Source organism: Heloderma suspectum, chromosome 3, assembly GCF_057233095.1.
Source record: "Heloderma suspectum isolate Gila_16-S chromosome 3, 16-S_ref, whole genome shotgun sequence".
Classification (NCBI taxonomy): Eukaryota; Metazoa; Chordata; class Lepidosauria; order Squamata; family Helodermatidae; genus Heloderma; species Heloderma suspectum.
Genome location: NC_139460.1, coordinates 325,045,940 through 325,068,379, shown reverse-complemented (window position 1 = coordinate 325,068,379; position 22,440 = coordinate 325,045,940). Strand labels below are relative to the sequence as shown.

The 22,440-nt window shown below is 42.5% G+C and overlaps 1 protein-coding gene across 5 annotated transcripts in view; it reads left to right on the top strand.

Annotated features, from left to right (window-relative positions):
• Window positions 1-22,440, top strand: part of LRCH3 (leucine rich repeats and calponin homology domain containing 3) — a 134,186-nt gene that overhangs the window by 65,075 nt on the left and 46,671 nt on the right. For 4 of the 5 annotated variants that reach the window (XM_084847740.1, XM_084847742.1, XM_084847739.1 and 1 more), the window contains exons 7-12: window positions 6,586-6,679; window positions 8,215-8,335; window positions 10,628-10,776; window positions 16,146-16,222; window positions 20,968-21,063; window positions 22,360-22,411. In XM_084847740.1, coding sequence (XP_084703866.1) covers window positions 6,586-6,679; window positions 8,215-8,335; window positions 10,628-10,776; window positions 16,146-16,222; window positions 20,968-21,063; window positions 22,360-22,411 — 589 coding nt within the window. The remainder of the gene's footprint in view (window positions 1-6,585; window positions 6,680-8,214; window positions 8,336-10,627; window positions 10,777-16,145; window positions 16,223-20,967; window positions 21,064-22,359; window positions 22,412-22,440) is intronic. The other variant, XM_084847741.1, reaches the window with a different exon arrangement.

Below are 22,440 nucleotides of genomic sequence, written 5' to 3'. Positions count from 1 at the left end.
GCTACCATCAGGTGTGTGTGTGGGGGGGGAAGGGGGATGTGGGCATTAAGACTGAGGTGCTGGTACCCACTGGAAATAGTTGGAGAATAATTAGTCAGCTTGTAGGATCTTCCGGCAGAACAGAGGCATAACAGGTGCTTTGGGGCAGCTGAGTTCCATTCAGAAGTTGAGCTGAAAGAACAGAATCAATGAAGCAAGATAACAGGCCTCAGAGAGTATCTGGAGGGTGAAGAACAGAGCAGTACAGTCAGTGGGTAGCAATGGAACTAAAATCAGTTTGGATAGCTGGTCATAATTGGTTAGGAAACTATTCGGTAGCCTTACCTAAAGTAAAATGGAACTGTATAAAGAGAGCAAAGTTTCGTTTAGGGATTGCATGACACTTTCCACATGAAATATGTTATAAAAATGATGGTGAGGTATGCTAATGACAAGATACAAAATGCAAGACACAAAAATCTAAGGGTACCACATTTGTCATGTATTATGCTTCACACTGTTATTTATTTATGAAGTGCCTAAGGATATACTTAGATGTTTAACCGATATTGAAATTGATGGTTGTCTGATTAGAGCAGTTCAAGGAGGGAATGCAAAATAAGAGGTAAGATTTTAAGAAGGTTCTGGATAGAGGAAAGGGCACACAGAGAAGGGAGAGGATCCCAAAAAGATAAAGAAGCAAGAAAGAGTAAGTGAAAAGTACACAACAGGAGAAAGTGGAGGCATTTTTCTCGCTCTCTCCCAATACTAGAGCCCGGGAATATCCCATGAAGCTGATTGGTGGGAGATTCAGGACAGACTCTGCTTCTTCACACAGTGCAGAGTTAAATTATGGAATTTGCTACCATAAGATGTAGCGATGGCCACCGATTTGGGTGGCTTTAAAGGGGGATTAGAGGAATTCATGAAGGATAAGGATATCAGTGGCTACTAGTCAGGATGGCTATATGCTACCTCCAGTACTGGAGGCAGTATACCTCTCAATACCAGTTGCTGGGGAACAGGAACGGGAGGTTGCTATCATACTCATATGTCATATCCTGCTTGAGGACTTCCACAGGCTTCTGTTTAGCAATCTTGGGAACAGAATGCTGGACTAGATAGATGTTTGGCCTGATCCAGCTCAGTTCTTCTTAGGTTCTTAATTGGCAGCTTGGGTAAGAGGAAGAAAAGTGGGTGGTTTAAAGAGGGAGACAATACATGTATAGCGGGAACATGCAAAGAATTGGATTAAGAGGAATGTAATGGAGTCAAAGAGATGGAGGGAGCAATCCTGTGGCCGCTAGAGTGGCTGGGTGACTGGCCAGATGGGCAATTAAGAAATTTAATTAATTAATAGTCAGCAGCTAGACGGCCACTCAGAAGAGGAGCATGGAACAGCCAAAACGGGGTGGGGAAGGCGGAAATGCCAGCATGACACATCCTCTGTGTTGTCTGGCAGCCTGCTCCCCCGCTCCACCTTCCTGTGGCTAGACAGCTAAAATCAGCTGTCTAGCTGCAAATGCAGGGCAAGAGAAGCATGAGGGAACGATCCCCTCTGTGCTTCTCCTGCTCTGCATCGGATAGGTGGTCGCCTCGAGTTCAGAGGTGGCCACCTATCCCCCTAGGATTGTGCCCTAAAAAAATAAAATGATGCAAGCAGATGGGTGGAGAACAGAAATTAAGGCCTTGATAATACTGACATAGAATGCATGGCAATGCAGGAAGCAGTGAGAGTTTGGGAAATGATTTAGTAGTAGCAGTGGAGAGTGAATTGTAGCAAAAAGTGGAGAGAAATGAGACAAGCAATGGAATTAATATGTACGAAGAATGCAAAAGAGGACTCAAAGATAAGACTTGGGCTGTTTGTATGTCATGGTGGCATTCATTGGCAAATTGTCGGTTAATTAACCAACCCATGATTTACAGGCAGGGATGTGCGCTGCATTGCAAACTGCTTCCATTTTCTGTAAAAACCTGTGATTGGCCTGATCAGATATTGTGAGCATGACATGCGAACCCAGACCGACGGGTCTAAACCAACCCAATTGTTATCCCAACAACAAACCATGGGTTAACTGCTGGTTTGTTTAGCCCCTAAACAACCCATTGATTCCAGTTTCACATGTTATGCTCACAACTTCCGATCTCAGATTGTTTACAGAAACTGGAAGTGCCTTGGAGGCAGTGCATAAATCATGGGTTAAATAACCCATGATTTGTTCCCATGATGTGCAAACTGGGTCACTGAGATAGAATCATAGAATAGTAGGGTTGGAAGGGGCCTACAAGGCCATCGAGGCCAACCCACTGCTCAGTGCAGGAATCCAAGTCAGAGCATCCCTGACAGATGGCTGTCCAGCCTCATCTTGAATGCCTCCAGTGTGGGAGAGCCCACCACCTCCCTTGGGAATTGGTTCCATTGTCGTATTGCTCTAACAGTCAGGAAGTTTTTCCTGATGTTCAGGCGGAATCTGGCTTCCTGGAACTTGAGCCCATGATTCCGTGTCCTGCATTCTGGGATGATTGAGAAGAGATCCTGGCCTTCCTCTGTGTGGCAACTGTTCAAGTACTTGAAGAGCACTATCCTATCTCCCCTCAGCCTTCTCTTCTCAAGGCTAAACATGCCCAGTTCTTTCAGTCTCTCTTCATAGGGCTTTGTTTTCAGTCACCTGATCATCTTTGTTGCCCTCCTCTGAACCCTCTCCAGTTTGTCTGAATCCTTCTTAAAGTGTGGTGCCCCGAACTGGACACGGTACTCCAGATGAGGCCTAACCAGTGCTGAGTAGAGGGGAACTAGTACTTCCCAGGATTTGGAAGCTATGCTTCTATTAATGCAGCCCAAAATGGCATTTGCCTTTTTTGCAGCCACATCACATTGCTGGCCCATATTCTGCTTGTGATCGACAACAATTCCAAGATCCTTCTCATTTGTAGTGTTGTTGAGCCATGTATCCCCCATCTTGTAACTGTGCATTTATTTATTTTATTTATTTATTGCATTTTTATCCCGCCTTTTTTCCTCTTGCAAAGAACCCAAGGTGGCTTACATTATCCTCCTCCTCTCCATTTTATCCTCACAACAACCACCCTGTGAGGTAGGTTGGGCTGAGCCTGTGTGACTGGCCCAAAGTCACCCAGTGAGCTTCCATGGCCAAGTGGGGACTAGAACCCGGCTCTCCTGGCTCCCAGTCCGTCACTCTCACCAGTACACTACACTGACTCCCAGTGGTTTGGTTTCTTTATCCTAGGTGCAGAACTTGTCATTTATCCCTATTAAATTTCATCCTGTTGTTTTCTGCCCAGCACTCCAGTCTATCAAGATCACTTTGAATTTTGTTTCTGTCTTCCAAAGTACTAGCTATCCCGCCCAATTTTGTGTCATCTGCAGATTTGATCAGCATTCCCTGCATCTCCTCCTCCAAGTCATTAATAAAAAAGTTGAAGAGCACTGGGCCCAGGACTGAGCCCTGCGGTACCCCACTCGTTACCTCTCCCCAGTCTGAGAAGGTCCCATTGATGAGCACTCTTTGAGTCCGATCCTGTAGCCGACTGTGGATCCACCGGATCATTGTTTCATCTAGCCCACTTTGAACTAGTTTGCTCATCAGGATATCATGGGGCACTTTGTCGAAAGCTTTGCTGAAGTCGAGGTATATGATGTCCAGCATTCCCACGGTCCACAAGGGAGATTACTTGATCAAAAAATGAGTTCAGATTCATCTGGCAGGATTTGTTCTTGACAAATCCATGTTGGCTTTGAGTAATCACTGCATTGTTTTCAAGGTGCTTCCAGATGGATTGCTTTATCATCTGCTCCAGAATTTTCCCAGGGATTAATGTCAGACAGACTGGTCTGTAGTTCCCGGGTTCCTCCTTTTTACCCTTTTTGAAGATAGGGACAACATTAGCTCTCCTTCAGTCATCTGGCACCTCCAAATCTTGAGCTTGTGAAGAATCAGCAGACATGTTTCCTTTCCTTTATTGTTTATATCCTGCTTTTCCTTCCTGAGGGAAGGCCAAAGCAGCTAACAACAAAACAAAAAACAATTGCGAATAGTGAGAAGAGTTGATTTGAGAAGGCACAGTACAAATTTGGCTCTGGGCACACTAATGTTAATGTGATGGTATGAGATAGAAACAGGTAGAGACCTACAAGGCTGACTGCACAATATTTGCAACGTGAAGTGATTGGACGTGTATGTTTGAAACAGCCCTCACAGATTAAATACCACAGAGAAAATGTTCATGTCAACTCATATCATGGGAAGGTGAGGAGCTATGCAGGGTACTGAAGAACTGCCCTGTGACTACTAGAAATTGCATTCACTGTGCCACCCACCCACCCTAGAGGAATTTAGGCTTCTGACACTTCACCAGGCATTGCCCACTTGCTTTCAAGTTTATCTTTGCAGGTATTTGGCAATGACTGTTTCAAAATAGAAGTGGAGATTCTCAGAATGATGAACCCTGTGTTCCTTCAGCACTTGCATGGTGCAGCTGCAGAGTACATGCAGCTCTGCTTGCGCGATTTCACAGAGAATCCCTCTAGTAACAGTTGCACATGTTCTGCTCTGTCATCCTGAGCACCACCACTAAGCTAGCATGCCCTTAGCACCGCAGACACATTCAGAAGTTTGAGGAGTGCCACAATAGAAATTCAAATTAATAAGAACCTGGTGCATTTAATGTCTCTAACTTGAAATGCGTACAGTGCTGATGTGTGCAACACACTTTCTGTAATAATCTCTTGTTGAGATCTGCTCTGCTTAGGCTGCAGTGCTCTCAGTGGCGTTGTGTAAAGTATTAGAATTATACATTGTTTCTCAAGAAAGTGATTTTTAAAACAAGTGACAACCAGCCATGGAATGACCTGCAATTAGCAGCGCCTGAGTGGAGCCATCCGTTTGCCAAATTTCCTACTTGCACATTATTGCTGTCTTGCTGCAGATCTCCCTGCGGTATCAAGTGCTAGTTGGACAGTTGCTTCTTTGTTAAATGCCCATCTGCAGTGGGTCAGACAAGTCTCATTGTTAGGTTGTTGCTGTCTGTGGCACTTTCCATATACAGTGTCTGTGATGGCCACAGTATTGAGCTGTCTAGTCACCGTGTACATTTGGAACAGAGAGACTGCTGCATACACACACACTCTGCTCTGTATCCTCTCGCTCCACTCCTAATAGTACATATGTAATGTCCGTGTCTAGTGATGGCGTTGAAGTAGTCAATTTAATGGATAAAAGCTACACTCAGCCTGCTTGGGGGCTCATTTAAAACATGCTTGAAGTACATTATAGATTCTTAATGCATAACATAGAAGTGGTGTATAGCATAACTTTCTCAAATCTGAGCGTAAGCATGTTCTGGGTTTTTTTTTAACCTTGCTTGGGCTGAAGGGCAATGCAGAAATTTAAATGAATAAATAATCTTACGTGGCCTAAAAAGCACTTAATGCTTGGTTGTTGCTGTGAATCCCTTATAAATAGCTTCAGAGTACAGGAAAATGATGGTATCCCAGCATCCTAGCCATCTCCAACACAAACTAGAAAAATGAAACTTGTCATTATTATTGTTAGTAGGTAAAAATTGTAAATATATGAAATGCAAACATTTTGTCTCTTGAGGTGGGGCAAGTACCCTTTCAAAAATACTCATTCTGAAGGGACAAAGCATAGTATGAAGATTTTTTTAACTAAACGTTCAACCAAAAACATGTATTATTCAACATGTATTTTGGAATATTGGTGTACTTTAAGCAAACTTCCCTATTGGAGAGGTTTTAAACTCCAATAAATAACCAACTGAGCGATTTTTCACAAAAAAATAAATTATTCCCTTGCTCCCCCTTCACAAACAAACTTTGAGGAAACTGAAATTAACTGATATAAGATAAAATCTGTAGGGAAATTGTCAGTCCCCAAAATTGGGAGTCTTCCTTTCTCTCCCCTCATATGCATGCATGCACACACCCATATATATGTATATGTATGTATAATCAAGCTGCTTGCTGGTGTATAATTTCTTCTGAGAGAAGGGAAAAACATTGGAGTAGATGTAGTTGTTTTTCCTGGCCAGAGCCTTTTATCTGTGAATTTCACTTATATTCCACTTTGTTCTTCTCTTCCAAGAAGCCCACGATAGATTTTAAAGGGGTGCTACTCTTTGGGTTTTAGTCCCCAAAGTGTGCCAAGTGAATGACAAGGTGGTCCCTTCCTGAAGAACATGTCTCTTGTTTTAAGATAGGCAAAGATGAAAATGACACGTTGACTTGGAAAAAGGAGTACCCAAGATGTGGCGGTGGCTGGGAGACCTTGGCCTGCTAAAGAGTTACACTGGCTGAAATGGCATGTTGTACTGTTCCATAGCACTTGCATACATTGGTAGTGTTTGAATGCTTTTCAGGCCAAGGCAACTGTCTGGATGTGCAAACACTTGGCTAGCAGAAAGAAGAATGGGGTCTCTTTAGGAGGATGACATTATGCATGGAAAATGCACTATGACTGACAGGTTGAATATGTCCCCTGGTGTTATTTGGTGTCTAATCTTCCCAAAGAAGTTCTCATTTACTTTTATTGTACATTAACTAAAACTTTATCTGCTCGACAGTCATGAGGAGCTGTATTCCAGCCGACCATATGGAGCACTGGATTCTGGCTTCAATAGTGTGGACAGCGGAGACAAAAGGTGGTCAGGAAATGAAGTAAGTGTGCTTGGTTTGCTTTTGTTTGGGGGATAATTGTAGCATATATGAAAAGGAAAAAACAAGACAGAACAGCAGTAGAAGATTTAGCAGCTAAAACCCAAAGGGCTGTAATCTTGAAACAGCTTATTTTGTAGTTGGCCTAAGGATAGAGGCCAAGAGGTCATTTCCACATCTCAGACTGAAAATAATCTGATAACCTCAAGTCAGGGAAGGACTTGTAAGCAATGTTCCTTGTGCTACTTCTTATTTGAAAACACTTTAACTTCAAATAACACAGAGACAAATACATTTTCCTTGAAATGAAACTGTTGTAGACATTAAAGGAATTTGCAGAAAAGAAAAAGAGTGAGTGGCCATATTGGGTCTTCACAGATCATTCAAGTGATTCCCTTTCAATAGATGTGAAGTGTACAGAGGCTGAGTTGAACATCTTATAGTTCTTCTCGTAACTTGAGGGTTCTGAAAATGACCAAACCAATGCCCTTTATGTGACCGGTCATGTTTATATGTTCAGCTTAATAAATTATGGTTGATGAAGCCATGGCCACGTACTCCTTCCATCACGCATTGGTTTCAACATGGAGATACTGGCTTGCCTTAAGTCAGAGTTCCCCATTATGTCTGGAATGGGGAACTCTGGCTTATAGTCTGTTAACAAACCAGGATAATACACCTGGAATATTTCTATGGGCTGTAGCTCATAGTGCTTCCAAAGGATTTTTAAAACTCTATGCTGAGAGAATTCTTTTAATCATTTGTCCATTTCTCAAAACATAGAACTATATAATAGCATATTACTACACACACCAGAGTGTAATAATCAGGCACATTTAATCCAGGGACATGTCCATGTTAATTTCCTTGCAGCAAAAACATCGTTGGATCATTTTACCATTTAAAATTGCTCCTATGTGTTCCTCTTGGCAACCAGATACTACTGACTGGCTTTGGGGAACCTGAGCTATGCTCCTCAGTCTTATTTCCTAGCCCAATACCCATATGTTGCTTAGGAAATTTTAGGACATAATTTTGTGTTCCAGACCTGGCACTAAAGTTTGGTACTATAATTGTTGGAGTTTGGAAGAGGTAAGTTCAGTCATTTGAGAGCATGGAATTCTGTTTTCAGAAGCTGTTGCCAGCTTTGGAACACTGGATGAGGATCTAGTGCTGTCCAGCTATGCAAATGCATAGAAAGGAATGATTGTGCTTAGTTTATATGAGAACTTTCTGCTGGAATGCCTTCAACCAGTTTCAAAACTGTCCCTTAGTGTGCTTAATTTGTGAGGCAGGGTGTGCCCAAAGACACACAGTCAAGCTGTTCCTTAGCAATGAATGTTAGCAAAGGGGAAAAGACAACATAAATTCAAGACATCTAATAAATGTTGCATATACACTGTTTTTGTCTTATGTATGTTTTAAACCTCTCTAGTGACTTGAGGAAGGAGCTCTTTATGTGAAGGTATTGGGGTGCAGAAGAGAGCATGTGAGGCAGCAAATATGTTTCTTGATCATCTGTTTATTTTTTAATGAAGCCTACAGATGAATTTTCTGATCTTCCTCTGCGGGTGGCAGAAATCACAAAAGAACAGAGACTGAGAAGAGAGAGTCAGTACCAGGACCACAAAGGAAGCACAGTTGTCACCAATGGTGGAGGTAAATAGCACTCATTTGACAGCTTTTTTTCTTAATGTGTATTTAGTTGCTCCCTTGGTGCACAAATGTGGGAATGACTGTAGTAGAAAGACTGTCCAAGAGGTATATATACATTTAATCAGACTAATGTCCATCCGTATTTCTCAGATGATGGGCAGTTGTTGTTCAGTCGTTCAGTCATGTCCGACTCTTCGTGACCCCATGGACCATAGCATGCCAGGCCTTCCTGTCCTGCGCTCTCTCCCGGAGCGTGCTCAAGTCCATATTCATTGCATCAGTGATGCTATCTAGCCATCTCATCCTCTGCCGTCCCCTTCTCCTTTTGCCTTCAGTCTTTCCCAGCATCAGGGTCTTTTCCAGAGAGTTTTCTCTTCGCATTAGGTGGCCAAAATATTTGATCTTCAGCTTCAGTATCTGTCCTTCCAATGAGCAGTCAGGGTTGATTTCCTTTAGGATTGACTGGTTTGACCTTGCAGTCCAGGGGACTCGTAAGAGTCTTCTCCAGCACCACAGTTCGAAAGCATCAATTCTTCAGTGCTCAGCCTTCCGTATAGTCCAGCTCTCACAGCCATACGTTACTACTGGGAAAATGATGGGCAGAGCCACATCTAAATTTTTCTGTCAAAGTTTGCTACATGAATTAAACAGTCTGGGCCTCAGTCTCCTCCTTCTCTCTCAAAACATGTTGGTATATTTTCACTATTACCTTAAGAAGCTATAAACTTTGAGAACTTTTGGACTAGGAAACAGATTGGAATAGTGGCTTTTAACTGAGGGAAATCGAGTATATTTGAGTTTCACTTGTGTCTAGCATAGCACCTTTTTCAAACTCCCTGCTCTCCTCCACTTTGACCCGGTTCACAGGAATGGGGTTGCGGAACCCAGGAATTATGGGGATGAGCGGAGCACACGAGTCATTTCTGATTTCCATGAACAACCCAGGAATGTGACAGCTGAACCTGGAAACTCTGGGTTGTTTAGGGGTTAAACAACCCGAAGTTAGCCCAAAAGCTAACCACAGACAATTATTAGTTAGGTTAACTATGGGTTGCTTAACCCATGATTAACCAATAGTATCCAGGTTTGGACGTCATGTAGCAACTTCTGATTGGAGTTTGCATATGCAAAATGGCAACAGAATGCATGCAGCACATGCCACAGCAAATCGTGGGTTGATTACCCAAATTGACCTATGATTTGTCACCATTACATGTGAATGGCCCTAATGGCTCTGTCCACAACTCTGAAAGCATGGGAATCCCTAAGGCATTCTGGTTACTGGATTAAATGCAGTATTTTCATAAAGTTTGTTGCGACACAAAAATGTCAAAGCCTTACTAGATTTATAGGAGCAGTGATGAATAAAGAATGCCTCAGTTAAGATAATGAGTAGGAGGATCAAGGAAAGCTGTCTCTTCTGTTCTTTATGCTCTTGTTCTAGTTTTAATACACTTTTGAATGTGTATTTTCTCTCATGTTTCTTTCTTTTCAATATTTGTACCCCTTGTCTTAACATTTTTCTTCCTCCATTTCATATTTGAAATTAGCAAACAGAAAATAGAGTTGTAAAGAACTTAAATGCAAGAATCGTCTTTGATATTTGCTTAAGAAACCTACATGCCAAAGGCCATTCCCACAAGTTATTTGCAGATCCAGTTGGTCGATCTAGTATCTTTGTGTGTCTTAATGTGTATGTCTGACTCACTCACCAATTCACAAAACTGATAGAGAGGTTTCTGAGTTCACAGGTGGAGTAGAAGCCAGAAAGAAGTGTAATCCAAAGTACCCTTCTGGACACATAGAAAACAGTCAGATCAATCTGCCTCTGCAAAATATAACATTAAAAGTGGCCCTGAGAGACTAACCTTGTTACTCATGACTGATTGATAATTCAAAGCAGGTATGCTGCAAGGTGTCTTTCAGCGTAATGGGCACTACCTAAGTGAATTGTTGTAATCCATTCAGTTCTGGTTACTTTGGTGGCTAATAAAACTCCAGTATGGTAGGATTTTACTTTGTAATGTATTTGGAAGTATGAAATTGCCTTTTGTTTAAGGTTTAATTGTTGGAAATCTCTCAGTCAGCCCTTTTTATAAAGGCGGATATTTTTCTCATTGGTTGCGTAAGCCAGTCTGCAACAAGACATTTCTCAGCTAGATCTTGAATTAGGTTTTGCTCCTGTGAGGAAAAACGTACTTGCCGAGACAGAGGCTGCAGCGTGACTTCTGTTGCTGCTCTCCCCACCCCCCTGCTATTTATCTAATCACAGCCCTTTTCTTTGCATATGTCAAGTGGAACATGATCTGGATCAGATCGACTTCATTGACAGCTGTGTCACTGAAGAGGAGGAGGAAGAGGTGAGGCAGCCCAAGTGCATGGAGCCAGACAGCCTCAGCTCACAGTTCGTGGCGTATATTGAACAACGGCGAATATCTCATGAGGTGGTGCTTCCTTTTCAATTGGCTGCGTGTGTATGTGCGCCCCTGTGAAATTCTTTTTCTTTGCGTTGATGTTTCTTGTCTGTAGTGGTTTTTATTAGTTGACTTTGAGCTCTACTTAGTCAACTAGTTTTTTGAGTAGCCCCAGTGCTATACTTGGATCATAAGACATGGCTCCGTGTGGCCTGGCCTCTTGTAGTCCTTCAGGCACAATTCATGATGCTGGTTTTGAGTGTAATAGAGCTATAAGTGATACTGGCTCTGAGAGACTGCCCTCTCCCATATTTTCCTGGTGCTATGCCCAGAGTTGTCTAATCAACAAATAAGCTGGGTTCAGAATCTGTAAAGTGAAAATATGTTGAGGCAATATTGGTAGCTACCCTCCATTTGATAATGCCTCCTTTCCCTTGGATAATCTCAAAACCATCTAATTTCAATTGATCATACTTTTGGAAATATATCATATTTTGACAAATATCAAACAACATTGTTAGTTTCTTTTTGTGGCTTAGCTTAATACTTAACATCACAATCTTTCAAATTGTTTTTAATTGGCCTTCAGTTTCACACAATATGGCTTGGATGCAATGGTATCTGTAATCTTAGAGCCACCTTGAGTCGCTGCAGATGTAATATCCCCAGTCGCCTAACAGTGGTGGATGGATCACATGCCCTAACCAGTCTTGCGTGTGAAGCCCCCCCTTGCCCTTCTCCCGCCATTAACTGTGATAAGTATTATGTCTGCCCCAGTGTTAACCATGTTTCAGTTCCTGACTAAGAGCAAACCATGCTTAACACTGGTGCTGGTGTAACCCTTAATGTTTGTTAAAGCTCTTGGAGAGAATTCATGCCTGATAGAGTAAGTGCTGGAGAATACAGCATGCTATTTAATGTCTTTCATAATATTTGCATTTTCTTGTGAAATGGCTCATGGTACTTGGAATGTGTATAGTCACAACTGTTCACATTAAATGTGAAGTGGGTGTGCCACTGTACAATTCTGTGGTAATGAGAACCTGCTTAGAGTATCAAATTATTCATTGCCTTAGTAAGGTAACCATGAATAAAACAAGAATTGTGAGTTTTGCAGCCCAGTCCCTTCAGACATCAATCAGTTTCCCACACTGCATCAAATCCAAATTAGTTTGCCACAAACATTCAAAAGACTAAAAAAAGGGGCCTTTTTCAGAGGTGTTTGGATGGTTTTGTCAACCATTATTCTTTATATATGGTACTTGGCTATCATATAAATGTATACAGGGTTTTTTTGTCTCTTTATTGTATATATCTAATCCATTCTTACTTGTTTTTAAGGGTTTGCTTTTAGTCATTATATTTTTGCATCCTCTGTTTTAGTCTGTCAGATATTGTCACATTAGCAATTGGACACAGACTGTAAACCCAGACAGGCCATCCGCCAAGCCTCAGAGAGCGAGAGGTTTCTTGGGGTTGTATCCCATAGTTTCATTCCAGTAGTGCAAATGAGGTTGCACTGAAGGAAACCAAGTTCTGAACTATGTGCAAGGGGAGAACCCAGCTAAGGTTCCACTTGGCAACTGCTTGCAGCTCTTAGTTTTACAAAGTAATCCGCTAGCACTTGCATGACGGGAAAAGGCAGCGGAGCTCCTCTGGTGCAGCCATTTCTTCTGATAACGATATGTTGGATTTAAGCCATAGCCCTTTAGCACAACCCCACCCAGTACACTATCATGGCAATTTCTAACGCCCAAGGGAAGAGGGAAAGGTCAAGCATCTGTAAGATATGGCCTTTCTGTCTTTCTAAGAAATAAGACATTCAACCAGTTTGGGGGCTTATTCTTGGAATATAAGCTTGAACAATGTACTGCTTGTATCCTTAAGAACTGTGCTGTTTTAAATCTGCCCTGTGGTATTTGAACTGAAAGGCTACAGTTTAGACATCCAGGCTAATATCGTTGTACCCACATTCTCACTTTAGATTCTCAAATTACTTCTCAGGTCAGACTGAAGAAAACATCCCTTCCCCAGAATTAGAAGAAGAGGGATGTCTTGTTCTTGATTTCATATAATTAGGTGCATAATTTTACAGTAACAAATTAGGTCCAGATAACAGAACTAGATTCTTATTGTTCTCCTGTTACGGTGTTTAAGAACTTTCTAGTACTTAAACATTACACACAGCTTTTATGTCACAAAATGAAATGAGCATAGCCATTTTGGGAAGGCCTGCTCCTTGATATACAATGGCTTTGGAGTCTCAGGGGGACTGGCGGGATGTTGAGCAGCTGCTATAGGGCCAGTTGAGCAGGAACTCTGAGAGGTACTTGATGGTCCATTCTAGCACACTCAGCAATAATCCTGAATCAGTGTCAACAGGCCTTTGGATATGTCTGTAGAAGTACCCCTTGTTTGCCACTTAGTGTGCATTCAAGGAACTGTGGAGTGGCTGCTTCACATTTTATTTAGAGGAGCTGGATGGAACCAGCCAAATGGCAACGCTTTACAGGCAGCTACAGGCTCAGGCTGATTGCTGTGCATTTGACATGAAGTGTGTGGGTCATTGCAGTTTTGAAGACTCCACAAGAATGTTCCCTTGACTGTGCCTTTTATGTACCACCTGTGAATGGGAAAGACACATTAAAAGGCTTTTTTGACTGTTCCTCGAACAAGACATGTGCTTGTAAGAGCCTCCATTTGGGCTTTCTTGTTTCTCAGTACCAGAGGCAGTGAGCCTGTGTACACCAGTTGCTGGGGAGCATGGGCAGCAGGGCGCTCTTGTACTCATGTCCTGCTTGTAGGTTCCTGGTCGACAGCTGCTTGCCCACTGCGCTAACAGAATGTTGGACTAGATGGACCCTTGGTCTGATCCAACATGGCTCTTCATATGTTCTTATGTTTAATGGATGCCACTAATATAAGCTGGCACGGGGCAGTTCTGGATTTTGATGGATTTTTTGTGTTTGTGAGATCATGCCAACATACCTTTTGGTGTTTGTTTCTAATCTTATGTGGTAATGCACCGTAAAACCTAAAGATAGTATAGGGGAGAAAGAGAGCTATCAAAATGCTGTCTGAACATTGGAGTGTTTGCTTTGCTTAAAGCTTCCATACTTAATAAGGTGACTGATTTGGGAGTGCATTTGCAATCTTTGGAAGAGGACTTAATGACACTGTGCAACTTAATATTGACTCCTTGTTTCATTTTTGCACTCTGTAAGCATCTCCTTTGTAACTAATTGTTGGGGTAAATTGCTTCTGGCCTCTTAAACTATTACAGGCAGATTGAGAGGAAAACTACCCCCTGTTGTGACCGTCTGGACTGTAGGAAATGGAAGGGATCTTAATAAGCCTAAAATCAAATTTAGGAAATGTTAAAGTAATACATTTGCTCCTCCATGGCCTCTAGTCTTAAACCGTTTTGCATAAGTGTAACAGGAGACTTGGAACAGTGGGTTGCATCCCATGTGGCACAGACAGCCTGCATGGGATAGTCTTCTGCTTTGCTTAACAAGCCATGCGTCCTGTGCTCGGATTACAATCTGTGCCTTCATATACGGCTTATAATGTGGATATGGGCTGAAACTTATTTTGGCTGGGTTATTGTTCTCTTCTGGTAGGCCTTTCAGTGTCCCAGCAATCGCTTCCACTTTATATCCCACATACTCACTCAAGGCCCAACATAGCTTCCATTATTCTCTTTAGGCGAAGCAGCAGTGAGCCTTGTTGCTCCTTAATTACCCAGCTGATCTTCCAGTTGAGTGCACCAGGGTTTCCCCAGGGCCAGAATATGCTGCTTTTGTGTGCTGTGGGATAATATCACCAAGTCTGTGGGTCAGCTTAATTACTGCTTGTTCAGTGGTTGGCTAAAAAGGTCTTTTATATTTCCCCTAATTTCCATTCTTGAAATTGCGGAGGCTCAGATTTCCTGTGACTGTGTATTAGCTCTGCAAGCCCAGTAATGAGTCAAGAGGATGGCATCATTGCTCAAAGCATACCTCAAGGACAGACCTATGGTCTGCTGAAATACAGAATTCCCTTTAAGAAACTCAAAGTTAGGCAGAAAGAGGTCACCAATCCTTATGAAAGTGAAATATGTGGTGAGAGCCAGGGTTGTGTAGTGGTTAGAGTGTTGAACTGCCATTGGAGGGACCCGGGTTCAGTTCCCACTCGGCCATGAAGCTTACTGGATGGCTTTGGGCCAGTCACAAACTCTCAGCCTAATCTACCTCACAGGGTTGTTGTGAGCAATGGAGAGGAGGAAGATCATGTATGCTGTCTAGGGCTCCTTGGAGGAAAAGGCAGGATATAAATGTAATAAATGTAGATGTTTATACAAATTAAACCATTTAAAATTAACCGTTAAAAATTAAACCATTTAAAAAAAAACAGGGTTTTTTTGTTTTAAAAAAATAGTAACTAAGAACAAATCAATTATGGTGTTTGGTCTATTTAAGGAGTTAAAAGAGCTCTTAGTTTAACAATGATCCATCTCAGTGATGGCACTGCTGTTACGGAATCCCTCCGCCTTAGAATTCAGCACAAGCATAATACTAAACCATGGTTTGCGGTTTAGTGCAAGCCATGGCTTGCAAACTCAGTTTGGGCACATTCTGACTTATGGCCAATCTTAACTGATGCTAAGGCCATAGCTAAGTGTTTTGTCTGAGCTAGGGTCTAAGAGGCTTACCAAGCCTGTTACGTGTTTAGTGCCCAGTGAAACTTTTTGTTTTCTTCTGTTTTAATTAGTGTTAATGTACCTCATAATTGTAACAGAACAGTGGTTAATAAATTTTAAAATAATGTTAAAACATAGCTCTTTTTAAACCCCATGTAAACTGAAGCTGGCAGGTGAAATGTGAACATCTGTACAAGAAAACATTGTAGTTTATAAAACTGCCAAGGACCAAATAGTATTGAATGTCCATTAGCCAGTTTTCTTAAAGCCTAACCCTTCTTCTTGTCTAGCTTTTCTTCCTTGGCATTGCTGAAGAATAGTAGCTGTTTAATCTGAGAGGAGAGACATCAGACTATACTGTCCGGACTCTTTAAATATATATTTATGTGTCTAGAATGCCTTGAATACTTGCATCTGTACATGTATTTCTTCCTCTTAAGGCTGTAGGTGATACTATCTACTTAGCACAGTAGGCAGCCCTCTTTTTAATTTGATATACATACAGCAATTTCAGTTCATTATCTGCATGCTGACAAATGGTTCAAATCTATAAGTATTATTCTTGGTCACATTATTTTTATCTAATATTTTAAAGATCAGTAGCTATTGAACACAGTTGGCAAGGATAGCAGACTTAATTCTGAAAACAGTGTTTGGCCATTCACAACATTCAACTAAAAATGTTGATTTTTGTATCCCATTTCTTCCTTTGTTTAAGGGCTCTCCAGTAAAATCAATATCCATCCGAGAATTTCATAGGTCAGAAGATGCAAGGAGATACTTGCATCATAATAGGTGAGTACTTTTGTTTCATATACACAGAGTTCTAGAAATCTGCAGGATAAATCATGCTGTGGAGTGTGGGACATGTCGATGGTTTCTATTTTGTAGTTTTGTGGTCATTAGGGATGTTGCGAGCACCCGACTGGGTCTGGGAGTCCAGTGGACTTCCCTGTGCCCAGTCACTGAGCTGGGGGATGCTCACATGCATGCTCGTCGAGCACCGTGTGGTCTGGGAGCGCCCTGCAGCCACTTGCCGCGAGCTGCCATTTTTATACAAGATGGAGGCTTCATAATCCTCGTAAATTTAATGTTGTGCACAATGGCAGCTGTACAAGGCCATCTCTGCAACATTAGAGGTGTAAAGGGGCTTGCCCCGCCCAGCGAGTGGGGACAGGCGACACTGGGGACTCAGCAAGCACCCATGCTTGGTGGGCACAGGTGAGTCCATCCATCCCTAGTGGTCACACAGTATTGCATTCATAGCACAGAATCTTTTGCATGTATTGTATTACAACATTATGTATACACTTGAGCGCAGTGCATAAATAGTGATCCTGAACTCCTAACCATGGTTAGGAGATCAGAAGTGCTTCAGTGTGAAGTTTCTCACTCTTTTTCTCACACATGTGAATTACCCTCCTTCATTCCTTTTCTGTAGCAGTGTTACGTCTACCCCTATTCATTTCGTTTCATCTCTTACATGGCCGCCTTGAGTCCCAGTATTGGGAAAAAGGCAGGATATTAATAATAATAACAACAACATTTCTATATCGACCTATAGCCAAAGCTCTCTGGGTGGTTTACAGAGATTAAAACCCTAAAATATAATACAATAACATAATAAAAACAATTCTATAAAATCAACAATAAAAATCCCAGGACCCGTGAAAAAAGTTTATCATATGTTGTCAAATGCCTGGGAGTAGCGGAACATCTTAACCTGTTGCCAAAAAGATAGCAATGTTGGCCACAGGTAGACCTCACTGGGGAGAGCATTCCACAATTGGGGGCCCACCACTGAGAAGGCCCTCTCCCTTGTTGCCATCCTCTGAACCTCTGTATATGTCAAGGGCTCCTTGGAGGCCTCTCTCAGTCTAATCCAGTAGCCAAGTCCAGACACAGACAAAGTCCAGACACAGACACAGACACAGACAAGTCCAGACACAGACCTTTCAAAGCTTTATTCTTCTTTTACAACTTAACAACTCTACAGGTAGCAACTAGATCTGAGCAGCAGAGTACCTATGCCCTAAGTTGAAACAGTTGTTCCCTGTTTGAAAGGGAATTACTGGCAGACCCCTGAACTTAGTCCCTCCCCTTTTCCCTTGGATCCTCTGGGCACAGCCTTTGTTTGCGCGCCAAGCGGGCACTACGCCTCCTTTCCGCACCCTCCATCTGGCGCCGCTCTCTGTGTCTGCGTCGCACATCCACCAAGTCTGCTATCTGTGCTTGGTCACTCCCTGGACTGCTTTCTAATCTAGGAATGCTGGTGGGAGGAATCTCCGTCAGCTGTGGGCCCTGGGAAAGAGGAGCGCGCTGCTCTCCCAGGAGCGACTGCTCTTCCTCAGAATCAGAACTACTCTGGGATTCTATGGGCTCAGTGACCCTGACATCATAGGTCAAAGGTAGTACCTTGAATTGGGCTCGAAAATGTACAGGCAGCCGGTGCAAGCGGGCCAGAATTGGTGTTATGTGTTCAGACCTTCTGTTCCATGCTATCAGTCTTGCTGCTGCATTTTGTACAAGCTGTAGCTTCTGAACTGTCTTCAAAGGCAGCCCCACACAGAGCAATCTAAGTTGGAGGATATCAGAGTATAAAGTACTGAAGCCAGATTACCTCTGTCCAGATAGGGGCATAGCTGGGCCACCAGACAAAGCTGGTAAAAGGCACTCCATGCCATTGAGGCCACCTGAGCCTCAAATGACAGTGATGGCTCCAGGAGAACCCCCAAGCTATGAACCTGCTCCTTCGAGTGCAACGCCATCCAGAACAGGTTGAGCACCCTTCATCCAGTCAGAAGGACTGCCCACTAACAGCATCTCAGTCTTGTCTGGATTGACCTTCAGTTTATTAGCCATCATCCAGTCTGTTGTTGCAGCCAGGCACTGATCTAGCACATCCACAGCCTCACTTGATGAAGATGAAAAGGAGAGATAGACCAGTGTGTCATCAGCATACTGACGACAACACACTTCAAAACCCCTGATGACCCCACTCAGCTGTTTCATCTAGATGTTAAATAGCAAGGGGGACAGAACTGACACCTGAGTAGCCCCATGCTGGAGAATCCATGTGGCCAAGGACTGTCTCCCCCCCCCCCATCACCTTCTGGAGCCATTCGTCCAACTAGGAATGAAACCAGTGCAATGTGGTGCCCCCAACTCCGACAGTTGCTGCAGATGGACACCATGGTTGATAGTATCTAAAGCCACTGAGAGCTCAAAGAGAATCAGCAGGGTTACACTCTCCCTTGTCTCTCTGTGTTAACAATCACCATGGTTATATGTTTATAGCTGCAAGGATCCTTTTAGCAAAAGCTTGGCAATCAGTGCGCATGCCATCTCTTCTGGTACAATGGAAAAAGAAGATTTGGACTGCCATGGTGATGAATAAAACAACAAGTTATATGTTGCTGTGGGAAGGAAAAATGAACTCCATCCACACTTCCCAAAAATATTAGATACCATTTATCAATTATTGGAATAGGTTCTGGCCAGGCGCTTTAGCAAGTATAGCTACACTATATACATGCTAAGTTGAAGTACTGTAACTGTCTTCAACGATTGTATTGGGGGCGGGGGATTATAGTGGGGAAAAAGTGGGATTGAAAAAAGATTTGTGCTAATGCTGGTTAGCATTAATATTCAGTGCATATACAACACTGGACAATTGTTAGCTCTGAAAAGGCAGTGTTGGGGGGGGATTTGAATGCAAGAGAGGAGCATGCAAGCCTGTAGGGTGTGCCTGATCTTCTACCCATGGTTAAACAATGGAGAACATTATTTCTGCACCAGATTATGGTGTATTACTGATACAATGCGATCATCTTATTGGGTCCTTTGATGCAAAATCATTTTGTCTCATGTAATAAATTATCAGTATCAGCAGTAAGTCTTCTCTGTTCACCATATATGGCAATACTGCTCCCGGTTTTTGTAAGTGTAAGTGGCATTGCTTGGATATGGAGCTTCAAAACTGGTAACTCAACCAATTTTGCTTCAGCAGAAAGAGTGACTTGCTGAATATTATTATTCGTCATGGAATGTTATATAGAGTAACGTTCCTTGAAATACGAGTCTTTAAAAGGGGTTTGTTTTTTCCAGTTTAATACCTGATCCAAATGTAGCAGAGACTATTAAAGTAAATTCACTTCTAAAGAGTTTGAGCTGGTTATAGGCTTTTAATTACCTAACCAAAAATGGGCATGATGATGATGATCCTGACCCGGGATCTTGGAAGCTTAAATTAGAACAAGGCATAAGAATGGAGTGCTGTCTCAGATTGGCTTATGCTAACAAAATCTGTGTTGTTAACTATCAGGATAAAAATAGATCTGCTTAAACTCATGCCAAGTTAAGAAGGTTTTTCTTAAACTGCGTAATTCATGATATGATTCAAACCAGACCAGTTTCACTGGATCTACATTTGGATACAGTGAGGGGTGTGTGTGAACTTTTAGGGCTGGTGGGAGACTAATCATGCATGTGGTCTGCTTTGTAGGGAACTGATGCTGTTTTACAAATTACTGTTGTCTGTTTGGATGCTTTCCTGCTCCGTTCCCCCATGCTTAACTTGTTCATTTATAAATAAACAGATTCTACAAAAATGCAGCATCTCCAGCACTCTTTTCTCATGAGGGGACTAAACCTGTGGAAGTCTGCCCCCGGAGCTTCCTAGTGCTCCGTAAAGTGGGGGGCACAGGACAGTACAATTCATTTAATCACAGTGTTCCCTGTTACAACTAAAGTCAGAGACCTGTCGTCTTTGATAATTGGGTTTCTCCGTTTTGCCTTCGGTTGAAACTTAGTATGCAGGGCTAGCAGAGAAACTCATTTTCCTCAGAGTAAAAAAAGAGTATACCTTTGGAATTGTAAAAGGAAGATGTACAAATGTTTTTCAGTGCTTTGCAGTTTACATTCCAAGTGCAAATAAACTTTTAGAACAGAACTACCATTTGTATGTTGTCTTCACACGCGCAAGCACGTATGCACTCTGGCCGGGCAACTGCAGTTGTTAGCTATAACAGTTTCACTCAGAGTGAAGTTTATTGTTATGGGAGAAATCCCATCTTTGCCCTATTGGCCATAGCAGCTGATTCCATGTTATAGGTAGAATCAACTGAGCTCCATAACTAGCGTTAGTGTACGCTCATGCTCGTACAGCGTAATTAGTGCTTGCCAGGGCAATGGAGGAAAGCAGTGGTTTGCTTCTGAAATTTGGCAGCAAATCACTTTTTCACATTGCCCTAGCAAGTGCTACATGCGTTGCACAAATGTAAGTTTGCGCTAGCACAACTTAATTAGCAGTAGTGCTGGGGATACTGGTAGCACTGGGGACCCTCTGCCTTTACCAATATTGAATTCAGATTCTGGTTGGGCCCTAAAAAGTGAACTTTTTAGATCTGGTTGTCTTAATTTTACTATTCCCTTAAAAAGATTGGTTTTGTCTACTCAGAAGCTGTAACATTTCCTCCATATTCTTTTATGCATTTTCCCTGGATCAGTAACCAACTCCCACTATATATGTGTGTTTGCAGAGATATGGATGAATTAAAACGACCTGAAAGTCTGAGCTTGATGCATGATAGAGAGCGGCAGCAAGTGTTAAGGAGCTTCTTAGACCGGGCAGAGAGGTAAGGAAGTCATGGGAGAAACTCTCCCTATTTCAAATATCAATTGCCAATTTTATTGTATAAAAACCTTTCTTTAAAAGTGAACTACATACAGTTGCTACAACCTGCTATAAAAAATTGTGTGGTAAATCACATTCTGCAGTGACTGGCAGTATATAAATAAATTGACTAGGATTGCACAAATCATTTACTGATTAAGCCTGTGGCTTAATCGCTGTGGGCATAGTGTTAATATGTGTCCTGTCACATGCAAATGTGTACACATACGTACGTGTGTAACCATATGACATATGCTTCCAGAATCTTAAGCCTAGAACAGGGGTGGGGAATGTTAGGCCCGGGGGCCAAATTCAGCTCTCCTAGGGTCCCAATCCAGCCATCCAGGGTTCCCCAGATGGCTTCACCCCCTTTCCCATGACCACCAGTCATTTAGTTTCCAGTTTTTGTGCAGTTTTTTCCCCATTCAAAAAGGTTGAAATGACTCTCTTCAGGCCTTGTTAGTAAGTTACTTAGTTAAGCCTTCTGCTGACCAGTTTGTTGAGGGCTGGTGCTGTGGTTTCCTGAGCCTTATATTATGAGAACAATCCGTCCTCTGGTGGATGGCCAGGATGGAGTTGAAAGCTGTGGCTGTGAAAGACAAAGCTTACAAGTTAAGGCTGAGTAGGGAGTTTGACATGCCTTACTGCAGGTCACATAGAGGTGTCAGGGTAATGCCAGGCTGCCTCTTGACTATAAGCAATATATGCCTGATGGGAGATGATGGTGTGGGGACTGGGAGAAGTGTCAGGGCTCAATACAGATATTCTCGCTCTATACTGGTAGGAATTCTTCACTTAGCGATTCTGCTACCAAAAAACTCATGTTTCACTACTTGAACAAGTTAGGTGACTGTTCAGTTTTCATTCTGCTAGTGTAATTTGGGGATGTAGGGCAAATGTAGCACTTTTTTTTCTGGGCCTGAGATTGTGGAATCTCATGGGCCATTTGAATGTGCAAGGCAAAGAGGAGAACAGTGACTGTGGGCTGCAGGGGCTTGGAACAATGCTGAGGAATGAATGAATGAAAGCCTCCTGGTTTCTACACCTTTGGCAGAAACTGTCTCAGACTGCCGACATTTCTCTGGAAACATCCAGGTCTCAAACCTGCTTTATTTGAATGAAAACTGTGGTGGTTGGAGTTTATGGGGCAGAGCTTTATTCTGCAGTCTGTGTTAACTACATTATTATAGCATTATACACAGTGAAGTTGAGGAGAAATGCTTGTTTTGTCTCCTATAAAGTTCTCTTTTCCCCTCAGAGGCTCCAGTGACTCATCGTGCATTCTGCCGCTGTCCAACACCCACAATCAGGTAATAGACTTTCTCTGCACTTGTGTCGC